The 17,851-nt window shown below is 49.1% G+C and overlaps 6 protein-coding genes across 6 annotated transcripts; 4 read left to right on the forward strand and 2 right to left on the reverse strand.

Annotated features, from left to right (window-relative positions):
• Positions 1-1,035: 1,035 nt before the first annotated feature.
• On the reverse strand, positions 1,036-1,686 carry GGS25DRAFT_524320 (uncharacterized protein; the record flags this gene model as incomplete). Its single annotated transcript, XM_049264580.1, has 2 exons — positions 1,036-1,430; positions 1,488-1,686. 2 exons carry the CDS (start codon positions 1,684-1,686, stop codon positions 1,036-1,038), a joined length of 594 nt encoding a protein of 197 aa, XP_049113613.1.
• Positions 1,687-2,269: 583 nt separating this feature from the next.
• GGS25DRAFT_399930 (transmembrane amino acid transporter protein-domain-containing protein) lies at positions 2,270-4,389 on the forward strand. The gene is made up of 5 exons (XM_049258411.1): positions 2,270-2,467; positions 2,551-2,636; positions 2,701-3,325; positions 3,379-3,494; positions 3,552-4,389. Exons 1-5 carry the CDS (start codon positions 2,409-2,411, stop codon positions 4,262-4,264), a joined length of 1,599 nt encoding a protein of 532 aa, XP_049113614.1. The 5' UTR covers positions 2,270-2,408; the 3' UTR covers positions 4,265-4,389.
• A 476-nt stretch (positions 4,390-4,865) lies between these two features.
• Positions 4,866-6,335, forward strand: GGS25DRAFT_524322 (WD40 repeat-like protein; the record flags this gene model as incomplete). Its single annotated transcript, XM_049264581.1, has 1 exon — positions 4,866-6,335. The coding sequence occupies one exon, from the start codon at positions 4,866-4,868 to the stop codon at positions 6,333-6,335; it is 1,470 nt and encodes a 489-aa protein (XP_049113615.1).
• A 1,058-nt stretch (positions 6,336-7,393) lies between these two features.
• GGS25DRAFT_533713 (uncharacterized protein) lies at positions 7,394-11,676 on the forward strand. Its single transcript, XM_049265703.1, has 3 exons — positions 7,394-7,719; positions 7,798-8,803; positions 8,865-11,676. The coding sequence occupies exons 1-3, from the start codon at positions 7,585-7,587 to the stop codon at positions 11,408-11,410; spliced, it is 3,687 nt and encodes a 1,228-aa protein (XP_049113616.1). The 5' UTR covers positions 7,394-7,584; the 3' UTR covers positions 11,411-11,676.
• A 791-nt stretch (positions 11,677-12,467) lies between these two features.
• Positions 12,468-14,405, forward strand: GGS25DRAFT_502153 (uncharacterized protein). Its single transcript, XM_049262000.1, has 2 exons — positions 12,468-13,441; positions 13,494-14,405. The coding sequence occupies exons 1-2, from the start codon at positions 12,772-12,774 to the stop codon at positions 14,153-14,155; spliced, it is 1,332 nt and encodes a 443-aa protein (XP_049113617.1). The 5' UTR covers positions 12,468-12,771; the 3' UTR covers positions 14,156-14,405.
• A 14-nt stretch (positions 14,406-14,419) lies between these two features.
• GGS25DRAFT_400004 (glycoside hydrolase family 76 protein) lies at positions 14,420-16,587 on the reverse strand. The gene is made up of 5 exons (XM_049258412.1): positions 16,286-16,587; positions 16,171-16,227; positions 16,064-16,111; positions 15,866-16,008; positions 14,420-15,755 (listed from the first exon to the last, which is right to left on the reverse strand). Exons 1-5 carry the CDS (start codon positions 16,368-16,370, stop codon positions 14,700-14,702), a joined length of 1,389 nt encoding a protein of 462 aa, XP_049113618.1. The 5' UTR covers positions 16,371-16,587; the 3' UTR covers positions 14,420-14,699.
• Positions 16,588-17,851: the final 1,264 nt, after the last annotated feature.

The raw sequence follows: 17,851 nt of genomic DNA on the forward strand, positions 1-17,851 counted from the left end.
AAATCACACATCTCAACAATATTCCATGCAAAAATTTTCTTATATGTGTAATATAGGTAATAGGTACAGTATTCGTCCATCCGTGCCATGCCATCCTCCCCATAATGGGATGGTTGACTCTTGAAATGGCAATTTAAAAAGGAACGGCCTAAAGGGCTGCATTAGCCCCAAAAGCCGGTTGTATCGGCTCACAGATGAGTCCCGTTTCGTTTGGTACTTTGGTCACGGTTCGGCACCTCCAGCTCGAACGACACATGGCACAAGAAAGCACTTGCCACATGTGGCTTGCGTATGATTAGTGGTTCCAGTGTTCAAGTTCAATGTTCTTAGTCAGAAAAGTTCAAACTCCATCAACGGCATTACTCACGATACTAGTAGCTACCTGGTACTGGGGAGGAACATGGAGAGCATAATGTAATCTCGATGTGTTAGGCGAGAGCAAATTATCAGGACTCCGCATCATGAAATTGCTATTTGGAGTTGTTCAAACACAAAATAGGGACGAGCTATTCGGGCACGGGGCACATGTTCGTCCAAGCAATGTTGCAATTCTACTCAGATTTGGCTCTTCATGCTTAATAGGCATGCAACTCGGAAGGAGTATTGATTTGCTGCTTATCCTCTCCTGTGACATAGCCTTCATAGAGTTGCATTAATGAGATACTCATGGCAGGCAGAAATCTCATGCCGAAAATCCCGTAATGTATGTAATATCTCTGCTCAAACTTCAGAGCACTTCACCATGAGATCATATCCTTCATAATCGATTTCCGTGTGTTCCTCTGCTTGCAATATTTCGGATTCTCTTTAATTATGGGCAGTAGGCAAGGTAACGGTGTCAGTTCGAAGTCTACAGCCTCTTTTGCCGGGGTATCAATATCATCGTCGTGATGGCCCATCCGAGGACCTCAACGGTTATTCTCGTAAACGGTGTCGTCGGAATGGTCTCAAGTGATTGGACAACAAGCCAAACAGTGTTATTCAGTCGTCCGCTACCATGTTGCATCGTAGATAGTCCATGATGGCCACCCACTTTCAAATCTCAGTTCTTGCCTTCTCCACTCTTCTCACAGAGCGCTCAGCCCTCTCTACGCGTCCCTCCACACCTGCCACAAAGTTCGAGTACCCCAAGACGTCACCCTCGTACCAGCGGCGTATGACATCCTCGCTGCGGGCTCTCAGCTCCGCGATTTCGGCGGCCTGCGCCAGCTGTGTCGCCTCGATGCCCTTCATACGCGGCAGCAAGGACGCTAGGCTCGCCGTGTGCGCCGGGTCGGGCACCGGTGTGTCGGAAATGGCTGTCAGGGCAGACGCAGTAGCGGGGTATGAGGATGCAGCGGCGAGGACAATGGCGCGCAGAGCATCGGAGGAGAGTTCAGACGGAGGCTCGGAGGGAGGAGGAGGCTGAAAGAGCGTTGGTTGAGATTTGTCTAAGGAGGATTAGCTTAGCTCCAGATCTTTGCAGATACGAAAGTGGTGGAACATACAGAGTTTGAGGAGCTCGGCGTACACGCGCATTCGTTGGAGGAGAATCCCAAATCGATGTTCGAGCTCTTGCATGCTCCTGGTCGCCGATACTTTGGGTTGTTGTGTTGTGTGGCCGAATAGCAAATGCTCTATGCGCATGAGGCGCGCCTCGAGCAGAGATATAGTAGAAAGCGTCGTGTTGTCAAGCGTAGAACCCATGTTGAATTATTAGCCCAATCTAATGTTTCAATGGCAGAGGCAACACTTCATTCAATGTTACATAGTAGGTACACAAGAAGGTTACAAGTTTAGATGTTGCAGCTTAAAGCGATAAGGCTGAATGTTGAATGATTACATACCTACAGATAACGGGCTGAACTCCCCAGTTTTTAGAACCATTAAAGAGACCACCCCTTGTCTTACAGGCTAACCGCAAATAGGCTAAGCTCGGCTAGCTAGGATGGGGATTCTGAATGATTGGTTAGAATGAGCTTACGGCGGCAGTCTTCAATGGGGCTATTGGAGCTAATGGGGAGATTGTACTACACTAGGTGGCTCGACGCCAACTGTCAGCTGAATGCGTTCAAGGTTCAACTCAATTCCATTTTGGCGTCAATTATCATCATTCTTTTACTTTTCATCATACGAACTTGATGAACTAGAATCCGCCATCGCCTTGCTACCGAACTCACTTTTCTAACGAAACACCGAACCCCCGCCACGCTAGGCAGACACATAACGTCGCTTATAAAACGAGAAACGTCGAAGCGGTGGAACGGTTAGCACGCGTACACAAGGGCGGTTAAGCATTTAGGAAACCTATTTGTCTTACAATAAAGAGGAAACGAAACAATCTTCATTGAGACACAAATCTTGTGTGCCATCTGGCTTCTTTCAGTCGAGGGAAGCAGTAGTTGTATGAATCTACAAGCTCCTGTGTTATGCCGAATTATTCAGCAATATCTGGAGAGGGTTCCGCCTCCACCGGCGACATGGCAAGGTATGTGCCCACTTGCTATAACGGCGAACTGCCCCGGAAGGTTCGTCGGCGCCACCAATCACTAGTTCTAACGTTAATTATAGACAAAAACGGGCACGCGGCCGGCAGAAGGAGGGTGGAGGGGGCCAGGCCACCATGGTCAGCAGTGTCATCAACCTCCTTAACACCAGTATGATTATTCATATCTCTATACCCGTATTAATGTGCCCCAGGAGCTAACAAAAATCGCATAGTTATCGGCGCGGGAACGTTAGCGATGCCTTCAGCCATGTCACACTTCGGAATGACGATTGGAGTCATCGTAATCTTATGGTCAGGCTTTACATCTTCCTTCGGTCTATACCTACAATCCCGATGCGCGCGCTATCTCGATCGGGGGTCTTCGTCGTTCTTTGCGCTATCCCAGATGACGTATCCAAATGCAGCTGTCATATTCGATGCCGCGATAGCGATCAAATGCTTTGGAGTCGCCGTGTCGTATATGATTATTATAGGAGACTTGATGCCGGGTGTGGTGGAAGGCTTCGACTCCAGGGTCTCTGATATACCCTACTTGACGGACCGGAATTTCTGGATCACCGTCTTCATGCTCGTCATTATTCCTCTAAGCTTCCTGAGACGTCTAGATTCTTTGAAGTATACTAGCATCATAGCTCTGGTTGCTATTGGGTACTTGATCGTGCTAGTTGTCTACCACTTTGCCGCAGATACGCTTGCTCCTAGGGACAAGATCCGCTTCGTTGCGTGGGGAGGACCTGTGGAAGCTCTTGCTAGCTTACCCGTGGTCATCTTTGCATATACATGCCATCAAAACATGTTTTCAATTCTGAACGAAATCAAATATAATTCCCCTGCAAGGTAAGAACCCATTACCCGAATAGCTTGTGCTTATATGCTGACGATACATATAGCATTATGGGTGTTATCTCCACGAGTATCGGTTCTGCAGCTGGAATCTATGTTCTAGTTGCAATCACAGGCTACCTCACTTTTGGCAATGATGTCATAGGCAATATTGTATCTATGTGTACGGCCATCCGAGATTCCTAAAGCTTCATTAGAAAAACTGACCATTTTTTAATAGATCCTGCATCGATCGCCTCCACCATTGCCAAGGCAGCCATTGTTGTCCTTGTCACATTCTCAATCCCTCTACAAGTACACCCTTGCCGGGCATCCGTGGATGCGGTGCTTAAGTGGCGCCCAGCAGACGTATCCCGGCAGGTGCGAACAACTTCACCGGGTGGCCGGCCACTTCTCGCGTCTACTTCCCAGGCGCGGTCAGATCATGGACCGGGTGCCCCCATGTCAGACGTTCGCTTTGCCATTTTAACGACGATAATTCTTATATTAGGTTACATCGTAGCACTTACTGTCGTCTCCCTAGAACGAGTATTGGCTTATGTGGGCTCCACTGGAAGCACTAGTATTAGCTTCATCCTTCCGGGTCTATTTTATTACAAAATCTCTGATCCAGATTCAATTCATCACCAACGCCTGACGAAGGAGGACGACGATGCGATGTCTGTTTCTGAATCCGAATCCGACGATGGAGAGGGCGACGAAGGCCTACTCGGTAGAAGCGTGGAGAGCATCCATAGCGTGGCAAGCGGCTCCAGCGGCAGGACCAAAAGTACCAAGTCTTCCTGGCGGTGTCGCAGGAAGTGGAGGTGGGATATGGAGCACATCAATCCTGAGGTTCTGAGAGGGGCATCTCTCGCCCTAGCTATTTACGGAATATGTGTTATGGCGGTATGTCTAGCGATGAACCTCGTAGGCACTGTAACGACGCACTAAGCTACGTCTTCGCTTTTCCCCCAACTGTATCGATGCTCGGTCAGGGAAAAGAGATATCATGTGTTTGTCTGGAATTTTTGCATTTTCTAAAGGGGGTTTGCATCGCACTCGTTCGGATTTTTCCTTCTTTCTTTTGCATCACATGGAGTTTAAGGGGGTGGATTGGATCGACTATATTCTTGTATATATTATCTAGGTACCTACATATGGTATCTAGGTAGGGTAGGTATTTGAGCCCTTGTCTTCCTTAATGCTAAGAGATTCTGCCTACTACAGCACAGGTATTCCACAACTATGGTTTATTACATATAACTTGAATGCATTAGGTAACCTAAAATTTATAAGCTTTAAACAGCTTATGAGGCGTGGCGGGGTTCGGCGGGATGTTGCCCCACCAAGAATGTTTTTCTCTTGAAAAAAAAGTTGAGCTGATTATCAAGCAGATAATTGTAGACGTCAACTTTAATAAAATTATTCACAATTTCTAAGAACTTCCATAGATCGCTATATCAATACTATTTCTCTTACTGTTATCAGTCGTCTACTTTTCCCTAAACAGAACATCATCAGAAACCTCCTCAAGCGCAGTGGACAGCCCACCATGTCTGCCCCTCACCAAGACGAAATGGACGATGCGCCCGAGCTACTGGATGCCGACGATGCGCTCGAGGAAATTGAAGACGCAGAGGGTGATATCGCTATGGACTCGGATGAAGAACCTGAAGAGATCAGTTTACAAAACGATAGCATAGCCTATTTTGATGCACACAAAGACTCCGTCTTCGCGATCGCTCAACATCCGACACAACCCGCACTTATTGCGACAGGAGGTAGTGAAGGCGACGGAGATGATGCGCCAGGAAAGGGTTACGTCTTCGACACGAGTCCTGTTATCGGCCGCCCTGTTCTACCAGCGAGCTACAACTCCGACCCTGCGCAGCCACAGAAGAACACAAAACTAACCCCTCTATTCACGATTGAGGGTCATACCGACTCTATCAACGCTCTTACCTTCACACTACCGAACGGCGAATTCTTAGTATCTGGGGGAATGGATGGTAGGTTGCGCGCATATAAGCTCGCTATCGATGCGCACGATAAGCCATCTCTCACCTTTCTGGCCGAATCCCAGGAGGTGCCTGAAGTGAACTGGCTGGCCGCCTGTCCGTCACCGAAATTTCCCAACACGATCGCAATAGGTGCTTCTGACGGTTCCGTATGGGTATACACAATTGATGCCTCCGATTCCACGAACCCAATGCAAATCGTCCAAAGTTACTTCCTACACACCGAAGCTTGCACGGCCGGTGCTTGGTCGCCCGATGGCACATTTTTAGCCACAGTATCAGAGGACAGCTCGCTTTACGTATGGGATGTTTGGGGTGAAGCCGCAGCGAAGAGTCTTGTCAACGACAATGGGCTGACTGTTGTGGGCCTCACAAATCAAGACCAGCGTTTCAATGTTGAAGGTGGGCTGTACTCAGTGGCAATCGACCCGAAATCAACATTTGTCGCGGTTGGTGGCGCGGGTGGCGCCATAAAGATTGTAGGACTACCGAGGATAGACTCGGATGCGCAACCCATGTCCAGCAAGCAGAGCAAATCCAAGGCAAAAGGCGCCGACGCCGGTGGCACGCAAGGCGGCACGATACTCGCGGACCTACATACCCAAGCCGATGGAATCGAGTCGTTGCACTTCTCGACGAAGCAGACGCTCCTTGCGGCTGGGAGTGTAGATGGCAGCATCGCTGTGTATGACACGTCGCGAAGATTTGCTGTACGGCGTCACATAAAAGAGGCGCACGAGGAGTTCAGCGTTGTCAAAGTCGAGTTCGTCGCCTCGGGGCTAGGCGACGGTTGGCTGCTCACAAGCTGCGGCATGGATGGTGTGGTCAGGCGGTGGGATGTCCGGGGCGCAGCGAGCTCGACGGAGAGTAGTCTGGTGAGAGAGTGGAAGGGACATAGGGGAGATGGCGAAGGTGGAGGCGTGCTAGGGTTTGTGCAAGGGGCTACCGGGGAGAGAATCGTTACGGCGGGTGATGATGGAGTTGTGCTTGTATTCGAGGCGTAGAAAGCTTCGAGTGCTTGATATACTTAGATCTACGGCCTGCCCCCATGATGGAGATAGTTATTGCGCGGTCATTTGTTGTCTTGTTTATGAGCGAAATGATCTCAGAGCTTAGGTAGCCCAGGTACTTTTGTAATCCTGAGAGAGCAACAGGGGCGGGAAAGGGGTATCTGAAGAAAAATATCACATAGAATAAGCTGTCTACCTAGATAGAATGTGCCCCACTATCCCATCCAAAAAACGTACGTACCATATATAGGTATGTAGGTACTAGGTACTTATGTAATGGCCTTTATCTCGGTCATTGAGATTGGCCTACGGTAAATTGCCGTTACTAGCTGCTTTTTATTCTTAAATAGTTGGTGGTTTTTTTTTTCGCATTGGGTGTTCAATGTACCTAGCCTTCCACCTGCATGAGGCTCCAAATTTCATCGTTGGGGAATCCTACAGATCTAGGTAGGCGTTTAACATCTAGGTATTCCTCTTCGCGCTAAGATAAGTACGCTCGATACTAATTCGGTATACATGCACCGTCTACTACACTACTATGTATGCAGGCGATAGGTATGGATTTGTTTCCATTGTTATATCGCGAGGGCACTGTGCACGTCCATAATCGGTGTTCAGAAAGAGCTCTGAAAAAAAGGTATTACTTATGTAGCAAATTACTGTCGGTTCTGCATTGTAGGAACAGAAGCTTGTAAAGTTCTACCACATCTCTAGTTACTCAATAGGGGGTATCACATGGACTGATGATTTTGGTGATTATCTGTGAGTCACGTGACTTGGTTCTCTCGCCCGGGCATCTATCAATCGTTGCGATGGTGATATTTGGATCAAATCGTGATTAATTATACATAAGGAGAGATGATCTGTAATCCATAGGAACTAAGGAATTGTCTAAATAAACAAGGTAGGTCTATGGGACGGACAGAGGGCCCGGAGCCTCCTGGAGGGCAGAGTTGTCTATTGGATCTTAATCCATGTTGTATATAAGATAGTCAAAATAATTGATTCAGTATCTAACTATTTATAGTTTAAAAAAACCTCCAAGCCTGTGAAGTAATTGCCAGTTAAGGCTACGACTATAAATTTCGCAAACTTACTAGGTACCTAATAATAGAATGTCTACTTGAAGACCTCAATGTGCCATGTAATTCTTGTGATGCCGATATAAATACTCCCATGTGCCGTTGCGAGGAAACAGCTTCTTCCTACATGCCACATAGTGTATTCTTTGAGATCGCCCAAGATGATTTTAATTGGAGTGCTTGGGCTGCTCTCTGCTGCCAGTGGGAGCCTTGTTCCTAGAATATCCCAATCTGAACAGCATGGGGAGAAGACATCTGCTCAAGATATCGAGTGTATGCACAATGGAGAAACAAAAGTTAGTCTGTCTAGTGCTTTATAATATCATCACCGTTTGCCATAATAACGAGAAGACATGATCACTAATAGTAAATAGTTTGGGCCCTGTCCACCGTTGAATTGGAATAGTGAAGACTCAAGAAATGAGAAGAGACAAACCGACAAAACCACTCATAACGCCCTCCCCACGGCCGTGTCGCGAGATATAGTCGTCATTTCCGGAGGCGCCATCACATCTCCAGTAACAATTCCAGATGCCGAAACCACACTCCAACCCTCTGGAACGGTAGTGAAATCTAGCATCACGCCTATCTCCTCAAAGATTTCTGATGTTATGCCATTAGTGAACAAGTGGTCGGAAAATCCGACTGCCGAAAAGGCCTCTTCAGCTATTAAGGGTGTCACTGAGGCCATGATCCAAGTCGGCAGTCTGATCAATACATTGCCTGGTGGTTCATACAACTTGAACGATTGTGAGGCCAAAAAGGAAGGCGTTGTGTCCGAATTCAATATAATTATGTGCAGACTTATCCGCTTGCTCGGAACCTTACAAAAGGGAAAAGATACAAAACCAGATTTGCTGGGCCCTATCACGAAAGATGCCCGTGGCGATTCTGAGAAGATCGTCGCTGATCTGAAAGGCTTGGTAGTTCTGCTTGGGGTCAATCCAATAACAGCCTCTTCTACAAAGCACATCGAGTCAAAATCTACTCATACGAGTTCTCCTGGACAAAAACCGAGCCACATGAGTTCTGCCCGCCCAACATCTAATTGGAATACAACTTCAAGCAGTCCAAAATCCATTTCACAATCCACTCACACAGGCCCCAAGGCAGGCTCTAGTGGCCCAGCACGTACCAGCACAACGCCTACCGGTCCAGAATCTATCACTCAAAGCTCTCATGGTTTCAAGACATCAAACCCTACGCTAAGTACGACCAGTGCAATATCTACAACCCAGAACTCCACACTTCCCGCCCCTTCAACAATCACTGCTTTACCCGTTGGAGCCGCGCTTGTTGCAGTAAAGGACTTCCCCGGGACTACGCCAACCTGGATTGAAACAACTTCACCAGGAGCGAACCACCCCACAATGGTTCCAGGTTAGTCACCAAAAGATTAAACGTACACCTTTGACTTCACCTAGCTAACAGGCATTGCAAGTGTTATTTCCTATCGTGGGGGGGATCCCAGTCCCGAAGATCTGCTTTGGCTGCTTCAACGTTTTCCCGCCCAACATTGAGATTCGGACCCCTGAGTTCTGCTTCCAGCTTTTTGGGACTATTAAAATTGGTAACTGCCCGAGCGACAACAAGAATAATGATAAGGATAATAAAAACAATGACGATAAAAACAATGACGATAAACACAATGACGAAAATAACAAGAACGACGGCGAAAAGGATGACAAGAAAGATGACGACAAGGTTTCAACTACACAGGCATCGCACACCACACAGGCATCGCACACTACACAAGCCTCTCAAACTACGCAGGCTTCTCACACTACACAGTCTTCACAGACCACGAGTTGCAGCAATACACATACGGCAGAACTCACATCGATTAAGTGTATCGCGAAGGCCACGGACCAGCCGAGCCCAGACTGCTCGACAAGTGTCTACACAACGGTGACTGGTTGCAGTGTTACAGCCTCAGCTACTACCACTACATCAATCGTCCCAGTTCCGAGCGCGAACGAGGAGTGTTCATGGCATGCATGTGGCAAGACAAATTGTTTTTCCAAAGATGCAATCAAAAAGCTCGAGGTTCCCCAGAAAGAAGTCAAAGCCAAACGCGGCAATCCACATCTCGGGGATTGGGCCGAACCTGAGGACTATATTGGATACGTGAACGGTGAAAGGGAACGGAATTTCATCATTGGCGAGACGAAGAACGCCTACTCGAGTGATAGGATGGACCTGGGTAATGAACAGGTTGTTGCCGTCAACTTAGTCCCTGAAGAAAACGAAGAGGAGGACAACGGGGTGGTACTGAGTTCCAGTGTTATGCTGTTCAAGAATCAAGTTGGAACGATAGCTCTGAGAGGCTTGCATGGATGTACTTCCATAGTGGTCGTATCGCGACGAGGAGCATGGGTCTCACATATCTACACGGATGCATTTCTAACGGGCGACATGGACGTTTTTCGGAATTGGGTCCTCCCGAATATCGGACGAGGCCTCTCCAAAGGCCATCCATACTACGAATTGCACAAATATGGCCTGGCAGAAATGCGCGGCTATAAATGGAACGGCGAAATCGGTAAAGTCTTTGGTGACGATATTGTTGATGATCCAGACAACCACATCTTCATATTTACGCCTCGGCCTGCTGTACCCAAGGAAATAGTCCCTCGCTTTGCTGGCTCCGTTGGCCACGACTACGCATTTGTCGACCCGGTCACCGGGGGTCTGTTAACGGACAGCCAGTTTCAAGGCGAAAATTTAGAAAAAGGAAAGATCAGGTTCGGGCAAGAACTCATGGAGATGGCCGATTATGTGAAATCAATACTATGGTCGCTGACGACGAGACCGCCGATCGAAGCAATCGACTACGCTCCCATGGTCCTGGGCTACGAAGACTATAAGAAGATGTCGGTCACCGATAAGCAGAAGAATACTGAAGAAGCTATGCGCACCCTGAGAGATGATTATTTCCAAACACACCGTGGCAAGTTTCTGCTGCAGTACCGCCCCGCCAAATGCGATCGCCAGCCCGCATGGCGTTTGTCGTGGGTAGAGGATACGGTGCTCCAGGTCCGTCAAGCGTCCTGGGCCCCATATGACAATCAGCATTTCCTGCGGATGGCTCGCCGCGACAATACGGACAATAGCACCTGTTCTATACCTGCGCAATCGAGCAAACCCGCTTCTTCTTCTTCTTCTTCTTCTTCTTCTTCTTCTTCAACGACGAAGTCAACGATGAAACCTACAACCACATTAACAACCTCACCCAAGCATAATTCAACGTCAGCAACAACTACCTCGTCCACACTGACCAGGAAACCAAGCTCGTCGCCAACCCCCAGCTCACTGAGCTGCGACCAAGCAGAATGTTCCAAGCGCGCGTGTCCCAACGGCGGGAAAGCGAGCTGCATCGCATCCGAACAGCTCCCCGGCGATAAGGGGTTTGCACGGTTCTGCACCTGTCCCAAGGCCAGTTCCACGTCCACTGCCAAGTCCACGTCCACCGCCAAGTCCACCAGCACCACGCAGTCGCAGCCATCCAAGCCAACTTCGACTTCAAAGCCAGCGTACGAGGAAGGGACCTGCAAGCTCCACGTCCGCGAATACTCCGCCGGCATGTTCAAAGGTCTGCGCGTGGAGATGAACCTAACCGACAACGCCGGGCGCCTCGTCCACGCGTTCCCGAAGAAGGAGGTCGGGTGGCTGACCAAGGTGTCGCTCAACGAGGCCGCGCAGAAGCTGCCGCACGTCCCCGCCGTCTCGTTCACGGGCACGCTGCCGCCGGGCGTGGCGGTGGAGAAGTGTGGCACCAAGAAGCGGGGGGAGGAGGAGCAGCAGCTGGAGAAGAGGTGTCTCGGCTCGCAGTACAGGCAGTGGGTTGTCCAGTTCGAGTATGGGACGCAGAGCTGGACGAGCGCGCAGACGGATGGGGGGAAGGTGCCGTATTGTAGGACCGGGGGATGGGCGGACCACGAGGTCGGCGCGCCGACGAGGGATATGGATTGTTTTTTTAAGTGTTAGGGGGGGTTGCTGGGGAAGAGGGATGGGAGGCGTGGTAATTTTTTTTGGCATTGTAGTTCACTGGTTAAAAGTCGTGGCGTGAGTGTTTCGTGGTGTTAATCAGTAGGTGCTAGGTGCTTAGGTAGATCGATAGGGGTAACCTTGGTAGGAACACTTCCTACCTAGTACGTATAGCTGAATACCTTCAGGGCTTCTATTGTGTCCTAGATATATCACGACGTCAGCCTCATTCCTTCTAATCTAGGTAGTTTTGCAGCATATACCCAACTTCTAGCTCGCTTCGATTCCCTCGTTTTATGTTGGCAAAATCAGAGTAGCCTTTGGAAGATATCGAATGGATTGGAATGACCACCCTACACAGCTACCTAGTAGGTACCTACCTAGGTATTGTACTTGGTGATGTTGTGGGAAATATATAGAACCTCCTACTCCCGTAGTAATTCATCTGGCACTTTCCTAAACCCCCATTGAACTGATCATTCCCTTGCAGGCGTTCCCCGGTTAAGTACCGACTCCCATTGATGTAGTTCCTTCCCTATTGCAATATTACTGCTGCCACAGTGTTGACTGGTCGAAGCCCATAAAATATGGACCATGTCCTACATAGTACCTATTGGCTATAGGTAGGTTACACACCTAGGTACTTAACAATGGAGGCGAGAAGGTTCGCGATAGTCTCCTAGATACTAATTAGGTCGGTTCCTTCCTCGCCTAAGAAATTAGCCAAGTGGTTTGATGAATCCTCAGAAAACACTGTGTAAACCATTGTGGAAACCATTGTGTAAACCATTTTGTGCGCGACAACTACCAGGGCTTGACAGCCAAGTCATAACCAACAAGGAGAATTCTTGTCGCTAGGATCATACTGTTTGTCGTCGCTTAGTGACTTCCTCATCTCAGATAGGTACCTAAGAAGGGACCTGCATCCTTTTAATTATTTGATCTGTCCAGGTCACTTTCCTTTAATACTTTGGTGCCTTAAACTTGGTAGGACAGTACAGTACAATATTTAAAGATTTCTTCTTCTCTTCAATTCTTTTCTATTTTCCCCTTCCCAACTCTACCCTCTCACACACCACATCTTCCCACATCTTCCCACATCTTCCCAAAAAAACTGAACCAACCTCTCCCTCCACTAACACTAACGCCACTTTTCAACTTTAACTCTACATACTACCTAGGTAGTAAGGAATTATCTGATATTGATTCCAACATCAACACATCAACACATCAACACACCAACACTATTTTCATTTACTTCTTTTCGTCATAACTTTCTCGCTCTTCTTTTTTCTTCATTCGTCGCATCATCATCACCATAACCATTACTATCGCCCTTACTATCACCATCAACTATCACCATGTCTTCGGACATCATGTGTTCACCGTCGCGCCTTGAGAGTCTCAGCCCTGAGCTTTTACTTTGTATCCTAAAGGAAACTCATGCCGACGATCTCCTCACTGTCATCCAGACCTCGCCAGCTATGCGACGAGTGTTCTACCAGAACGAGAAGACAGTCTGCAAGACCGTCATTCAGAAGACGATTGGCATGAAACTTCTCCCCATCGCATATGCTCTGTTCGACGTGGCAACAACTTCGGCTAAGGACGAAGTGAAGATGAATGAGAGAACTTTTCATCCTATGAGTAGTGACATCAGATATCCTCTGGAAGTGCCCGGCGCTGAAAAGCATCCGCTACGTTACGTTCGAGATGATAACTTCGCCATGCCGACCTGCGATCTGAAGATGGCCAATACGATGGGCAGCTTCCACGTCATCGTCGAGAATCTTCTACCATACCTTGCGCTGGAAGATGGTCAGTCGGATTTTAACTCCATCAGCTCGTCAGTAAAGGAGCGTTACATCAAGGCTATGTATATCTTTGAACTGTCACGACTTCTCAAGCCTCGACGTCCACACCTCAGGAACCCATGGTCTCTTCTGTGGGTCTGGAGAACGTTCTCCCCTTGGGACGCCGCTGGAGCGGAAATGGTGGGAAACATGGTGAAGCGAATTATCGCGGAGCAGCGTATGAACCCGAAGCATCGATTATCATTGGAACAACTAACTAAACAACTCAGTCAAAATCACTCCTAACTACAAGAAATCCATCCGCTTCAAGCTTTACGCGGAGTGTTCTAAAATCTTCAAAAAGCATAACATGAAAGTCACCCAAGTAGAACAACTCCAGCTGGTGTCTCTGCATTGGGGCCTGGATAACATCAACTCGGTTCTTCACGGCAACATCGTTGGTCTGCCGAAGCGCTTCTTCAACTTCGTGGTCAACTACGTTCACAGCAGCAAGAGCGAATGGTACTTCCCAAAATCAATCGGCCCAATGGAAGATATCCTCTGGTTCATCTGGCTCTACCGACCCCAATCCGGCGTCCTCAGCGAGGCCAAGAACATCTTGCGCGTCCTGGAAGAGTACCCGGACGAGGACGACAGCCCACGCGACTTCTGGCTGTGGTACAACGTCTGGATGAACTCGGAGCCGGGCTCGCCTATCCGCATGAGCCACCCTGCCTGGTTGCCCATCTTTGGCCACGGAGAGTGGAACGCGTCCACCCGTCATTTCACCCGCGCGTACAACGTGGAGAATTTCTCGCAGCACATTTTCCGAGACCGTCCTGACGCATCCAGTCGCTGGAACTTTCCGAGTCGGGAGAAGCTGGTTGCCGAGTTAGAGAGAATGGCTATTGCGGATGCGGATGCGTATGCGGATGCAGATACTGATGCTTGAGGATGTTTAGATGGATAGGGGGTAGGGTTGATTTGGCATTCATGGAAGGAAGGGCGATTGATTTGACGATTGTTTCTAGTGTTTTCGAACACACAACGATGAAAGGCTGAGATGAGCTGGAAATATTGAGGATGGTATTTGCCCACGACGGTATTTGCTGACGATGGTATTCGCTGACGATGGATTTCGAGTTCCAAAGGGAAACCATATAGCTCTTTAGCTAAGATAAATTTCATTGTGTCACTAATAACTGTCAATTGCTTCTGACAATCCCCCCTGAATTTCCCTACTAACTCCACACGAGTCCCGTAAGCCTCGCACCTGGCCTATAACTTATTCTCATCGTAGACATCTATAATCTTCCTCTTCTTGATTCCTCTATTGAAAAAAACTTCGTAACGCCGCATAATGGTAGCTAAACCCAAGGGATATCGCCTCCAGTACTGTAACCGAATGGGCCGATCCAAAACGCCTAACTCCACCCCTAGCTATTCATGTCATAATCCACTGCCTAGGTACCCAAAACACGACCGCCATTTCATCTCTACTTATCATCAGCTATTACAAAATACATGCCCCCCAACAGCCCGCCCAGAACCATGGTCGTCAGGATACCCGCGCCGGCGCGATCAGCCACCGTGATCGCCCTCGGCTGCGCGATCTTATCATCGTCGCTACCCGACCCCGCATTCACATTGCCCACGGACGAACCACCAGTGTCCGCCGTGTACGGGATGGGCGCCTGCTCGACCAGCGGCGCCATCACGGCCTGCAGCGCGTTCAGCTGCTCGCCCACGCCGTAGCTGCCGTCGAACGTCGCCTGCTGCAGCCAGCTAAAGCCACACCCCGTGCCGGCCGCGCCCTTGAACTCGCTCGAGGCCGGGCCCGAGCACTGCTTCGCGGCGGCGGCGCCGCTCGTCTTGAGCAGCGGCATGATGGTGTCGTAGGTGAAGGGCGCCAGCGTCGCCGTCAACGCCATCCACCGGCTCAGGTGGCCCTTGAACGCCTGCTGGTCCGTGTTGCACTTGGCCTCGGACTTCTCGCAGCTCGGCTCCCACATGATCCCGCCGTCGAAGAATATGTCGGCGACGGACTTCGTGAGCCCCTCCACCCGCGTCTTCCAGACGTCCGCGCTCGTGTAGTTGTACATGTGCGCGGCGCCGTACAGGAACAGGCCCGCGTTGTACGTGAACTGCGCCGCGTTGATGGTCGTGCAGTTGTCGGTGCCGCCGCAGCCCGCGCCGTCCAGCACGTTGTAGTTGTCCTTGATGAAGCCCACGCCCTGCTCCCACTCGAAGATCTTGGCCGCCCAGTCGGCGTACGTCTGGTTCCCCGTGTAGCGCGCGAGGCGCGAGGCGATGTTGAAGAAGCACCCGTTGGACACCGAGTTCTTGTAGTTGAAGCCGTTGTTGAAGGTGAAGATCTGCCACCGCATCCCCCCGCCGCACGAGTCCGGCTCCCACCGGTTCACGTACTCGTTGTACACGGCTTGCGCGAGGGCCAGCCACTGCGGTTGGTCCGAGTCGGGGTTTGTGAAGTTTTGCTCCGCGGCGGTCATCGCGGCCATTGCCCAGAAGCCTTGGTCGTCGTTGCCTTCGGACTGGATTGGGGGGGTTAGCTTCCTAGTGGCAGTATGAAGAATCGAGAGCGATTGGGGATGCTCTCAAGGCCTCTCGGGTTTGTGAGAGCTTAGGGGAGGTAAGGAAGTACCTTGGTTTGGTTGTCAGGCATAAAGTCCTCGTCCGATCCAACCTGGTGTTGCAGGGCTTGGAAGGTGATATCGTTATACGTCTCGTCGCCTGTAAACGCCCAGTAATCTATCAGAGTACCGAACATGGCACCTGCTTCCCACCCTTTGCACTTTGTTAACTAAAAGACCATAGCAACTCGAAGTGTAAGTTGACGCACAGTAGTAGGGGTCAGGTAAGTTTCCGGGAACATCTCCTGTATTGTTTCCTAGTATCTTCATTAATATAACGACGTCCTAATGTCTGATACATAGCTATGGGTCTTACCTGTATAGTATGCAACAAGGCCATAGGCGATCGTGCTAGCCGCCGACTTGATAGAGGCTGCTTGGCGTCAGTAAACCCATCATTACACATATCACCATAGAAGAAAGCGCCTTACAGTCACTTGTCCAGTCAACATCGAGAGCAGTTACCGAAGGAAGAAGCAAGCTCGATATACCAGCTAGGAGCTTGAAGTAATGCATAGCGCCGCGACTCTCCAGAGGGATCTAGAGGATTAGAGCAGCCAAGGAGTTGGAGAAAGTTGAAAGTGTGAAGGTTATCGTGACTCACGGGAAGGAGTTGTTGGGCCAGCGGCGATATCTAAAGGGCCGATGGGTGTCGAGAAATGCTCGCACGAAACAATCAGCTCGCCTATTTTACTACTACATACAACTACGCCTTACTACGAATGGATCTTCATAAAGCTGTGGACCAGGCGGATCTCAATTATCGTTTGACGTCGTGAAGAAACTCCACATGGTGGCAGGATGCGGTAGTCACACAACGTGAGATGTATGTACGTAGGTAGGTAGCAGTTTGCAGGTGAGTGGGCCCTTGAAACTACCTACATAAGTGTGGTGGACCATCGACTTAGATGATCGCATCCGCTCAATTCATGAGCTTGTTTCCCATGACTTATGGGTCCCAAAGAAGAGAGAAGATGGTTTCATATTTGTTCCCGGGCCATTCCCATAAGCTTGAAGGTAGCTTACGTACCTACCAGAGTATTAGCCCTGGAGATGTTATTAGTAAGTACCCTTATTACGACTACTACCTAGTAGTCAGATGTAGGTAGGGAGGTAATTATATAGAAAGAACCACGTGGAATACATACCTAGTAGCAAGCGTCGAATATGTACTCACATGTATGTATAATGCTAGGTTAGCTAGTACTACCTATCACACGAGTTTGAATAAAAAAAAACGCTGTTGCACCATCGCCTCGGGAGTCCCACCGTGACGCCATCTAGGTACGCGTAACGACCAAAGATATGGGTCTGGGACCGCGCAATGCCTGGACGGCTGTCCAAGCAAGCTTTTCCCTATCTAGTCCCCACCGGGAGGCTCGGCTTGGCAGCATAGATCATCAGGAGAATTGCGCAAACAAGCTTTTCTTCTTTTTTTCTCGTCTCCATTTCTAGGGCGGGTTTTGTGGACTTCTGGGTCGCGAGCCCCGAAAGATGTTCGGTCCGATGGTTGATTTTCATAGCTTTCATGCTAGATACGACTTAGAGAGATTAATGATTGGCATTAAAGGTCGCAGGAGATTCGCATTTGTATATAGTATTACCGCCGCTCCTCATCAAAAAAATTGCGGCTGACTGCCTACATGTGAAGAGTTTTGGACTTCTTGACGTTTTGAGAGAAGCCTAACAATTAATCCCGAACTTGTTAATTCGTGGATAGATCATCGATGCAGGTTAGTTAGTTGGAGTATTTTTTGATATTATTAATAGATGTTAGGCTAGATGCTATTATGCACCTTAGATGATGATGGTATCCAAGTCAGATAACCATATTGATGATGTAGATGTGAACGTTCTAACCTAGGACATAACGAGATGAATTGAAGGTTGAATAAGACCCCTCACAGTGTGGCTTCAGTCCTTGTTAACACTGCTATCGCCAGTCACCAAATCTCATTCATGTATTATCTTATCCTAACCACAACCTGTCCCTTTTT

The sequence above is a fragment of the Hypoxylon fragiforme genome (assembly GCF_022984875.1).
Source record: "Hypoxylon fragiforme strain CBS 206.31 chromosome Unknown GGS25scaffold_8, whole genome shotgun sequence".
In the NCBI taxonomy this organism is placed as follows: domain Eukaryota; kingdom Fungi; phylum Ascomycota; class Sordariomycetes; order Xylariales; family Hypoxylaceae; genus Hypoxylon; species Hypoxylon fragiforme.

Excerpts from the sequence above, each read along its gene's own strand:
- GGS25DRAFT_502153 (XM_049262000.1), top strand. The coding sequence starts at position 12,772 with ATGTCTTCGGACATCATGTGTTCACCGTCGCGCCTTGAGAGTCTCAGC. Across the intron at positions 13,442-13,493 it reads GCGAATTATCGCGGAGCAGC|TCAAAATCACTCCTAACTAC; the intron begins GTATGAACCCGA and ends TAAACAACTCAG.
- GGS25DRAFT_400004 (XM_049258412.1), bottom strand. The coding sequence starts at position 16,370 with ATGCATTACTTCAAGCTCCTAGCTGGTATATCGAGCTTGCTTCTTCCT. Across the intron at positions 16,228-16,285 it reads TGTTGACTGGACAAGTGACT|CCTCTATCAAGTCGGCGGCT; the intron begins GTAAGGCGCTTT and ends GACGCCAAGCAG. Across the intron at positions 15,756-15,865 it reads TGCCTGACAACCAAACCAAG|TCCGAAGGCAACGACGACCA; the intron begins GTACTTCCTTAC and ends CCCCCAATCCAG.
- GGS25DRAFT_399930 (XM_049258411.1), top strand. The coding sequence starts at position 2,409 with ATGCCGAATTATTCAGCAATATCTGGAGAGGGTTCCGCCTCCACCGGC. Across the intron at positions 2,468-2,550 it reads TCCACCGGCGACATGGCAAG|ACAAAAACGGGCACGCGGCC; the intron begins GTATGTGCCCAC and ends CGTTAATTATAG. Across the intron at positions 3,326-3,378 it reads AAATATAATTCCCCTGCAAG|CATTATGGGTGTTATCTCCA; the intron begins GTAAGAACCCAT and ends CGATACATATAG.
- GGS25DRAFT_533713 (XM_049265703.1), top strand. The coding sequence starts at position 7,585 with ATGATTTTAATTGGAGTGCTTGGGCTGCTCTCTGCTGCCAGTGGGAGC. Across the intron at positions 7,720-7,797 it reads TGCACAATGGAGAAACAAAA|TTTGGGCCCTGTCCACCGTT; the intron begins GTTAGTCTGTCT and ends AATAGTAAATAG. Across the intron at positions 8,804-8,864 it reads CCACCCCACAATGGTTCCAG|TGTTATTTCCTATCGTGGGG; the intron begins GTTAGTCACCAA and ends AGGCATTGCAAG.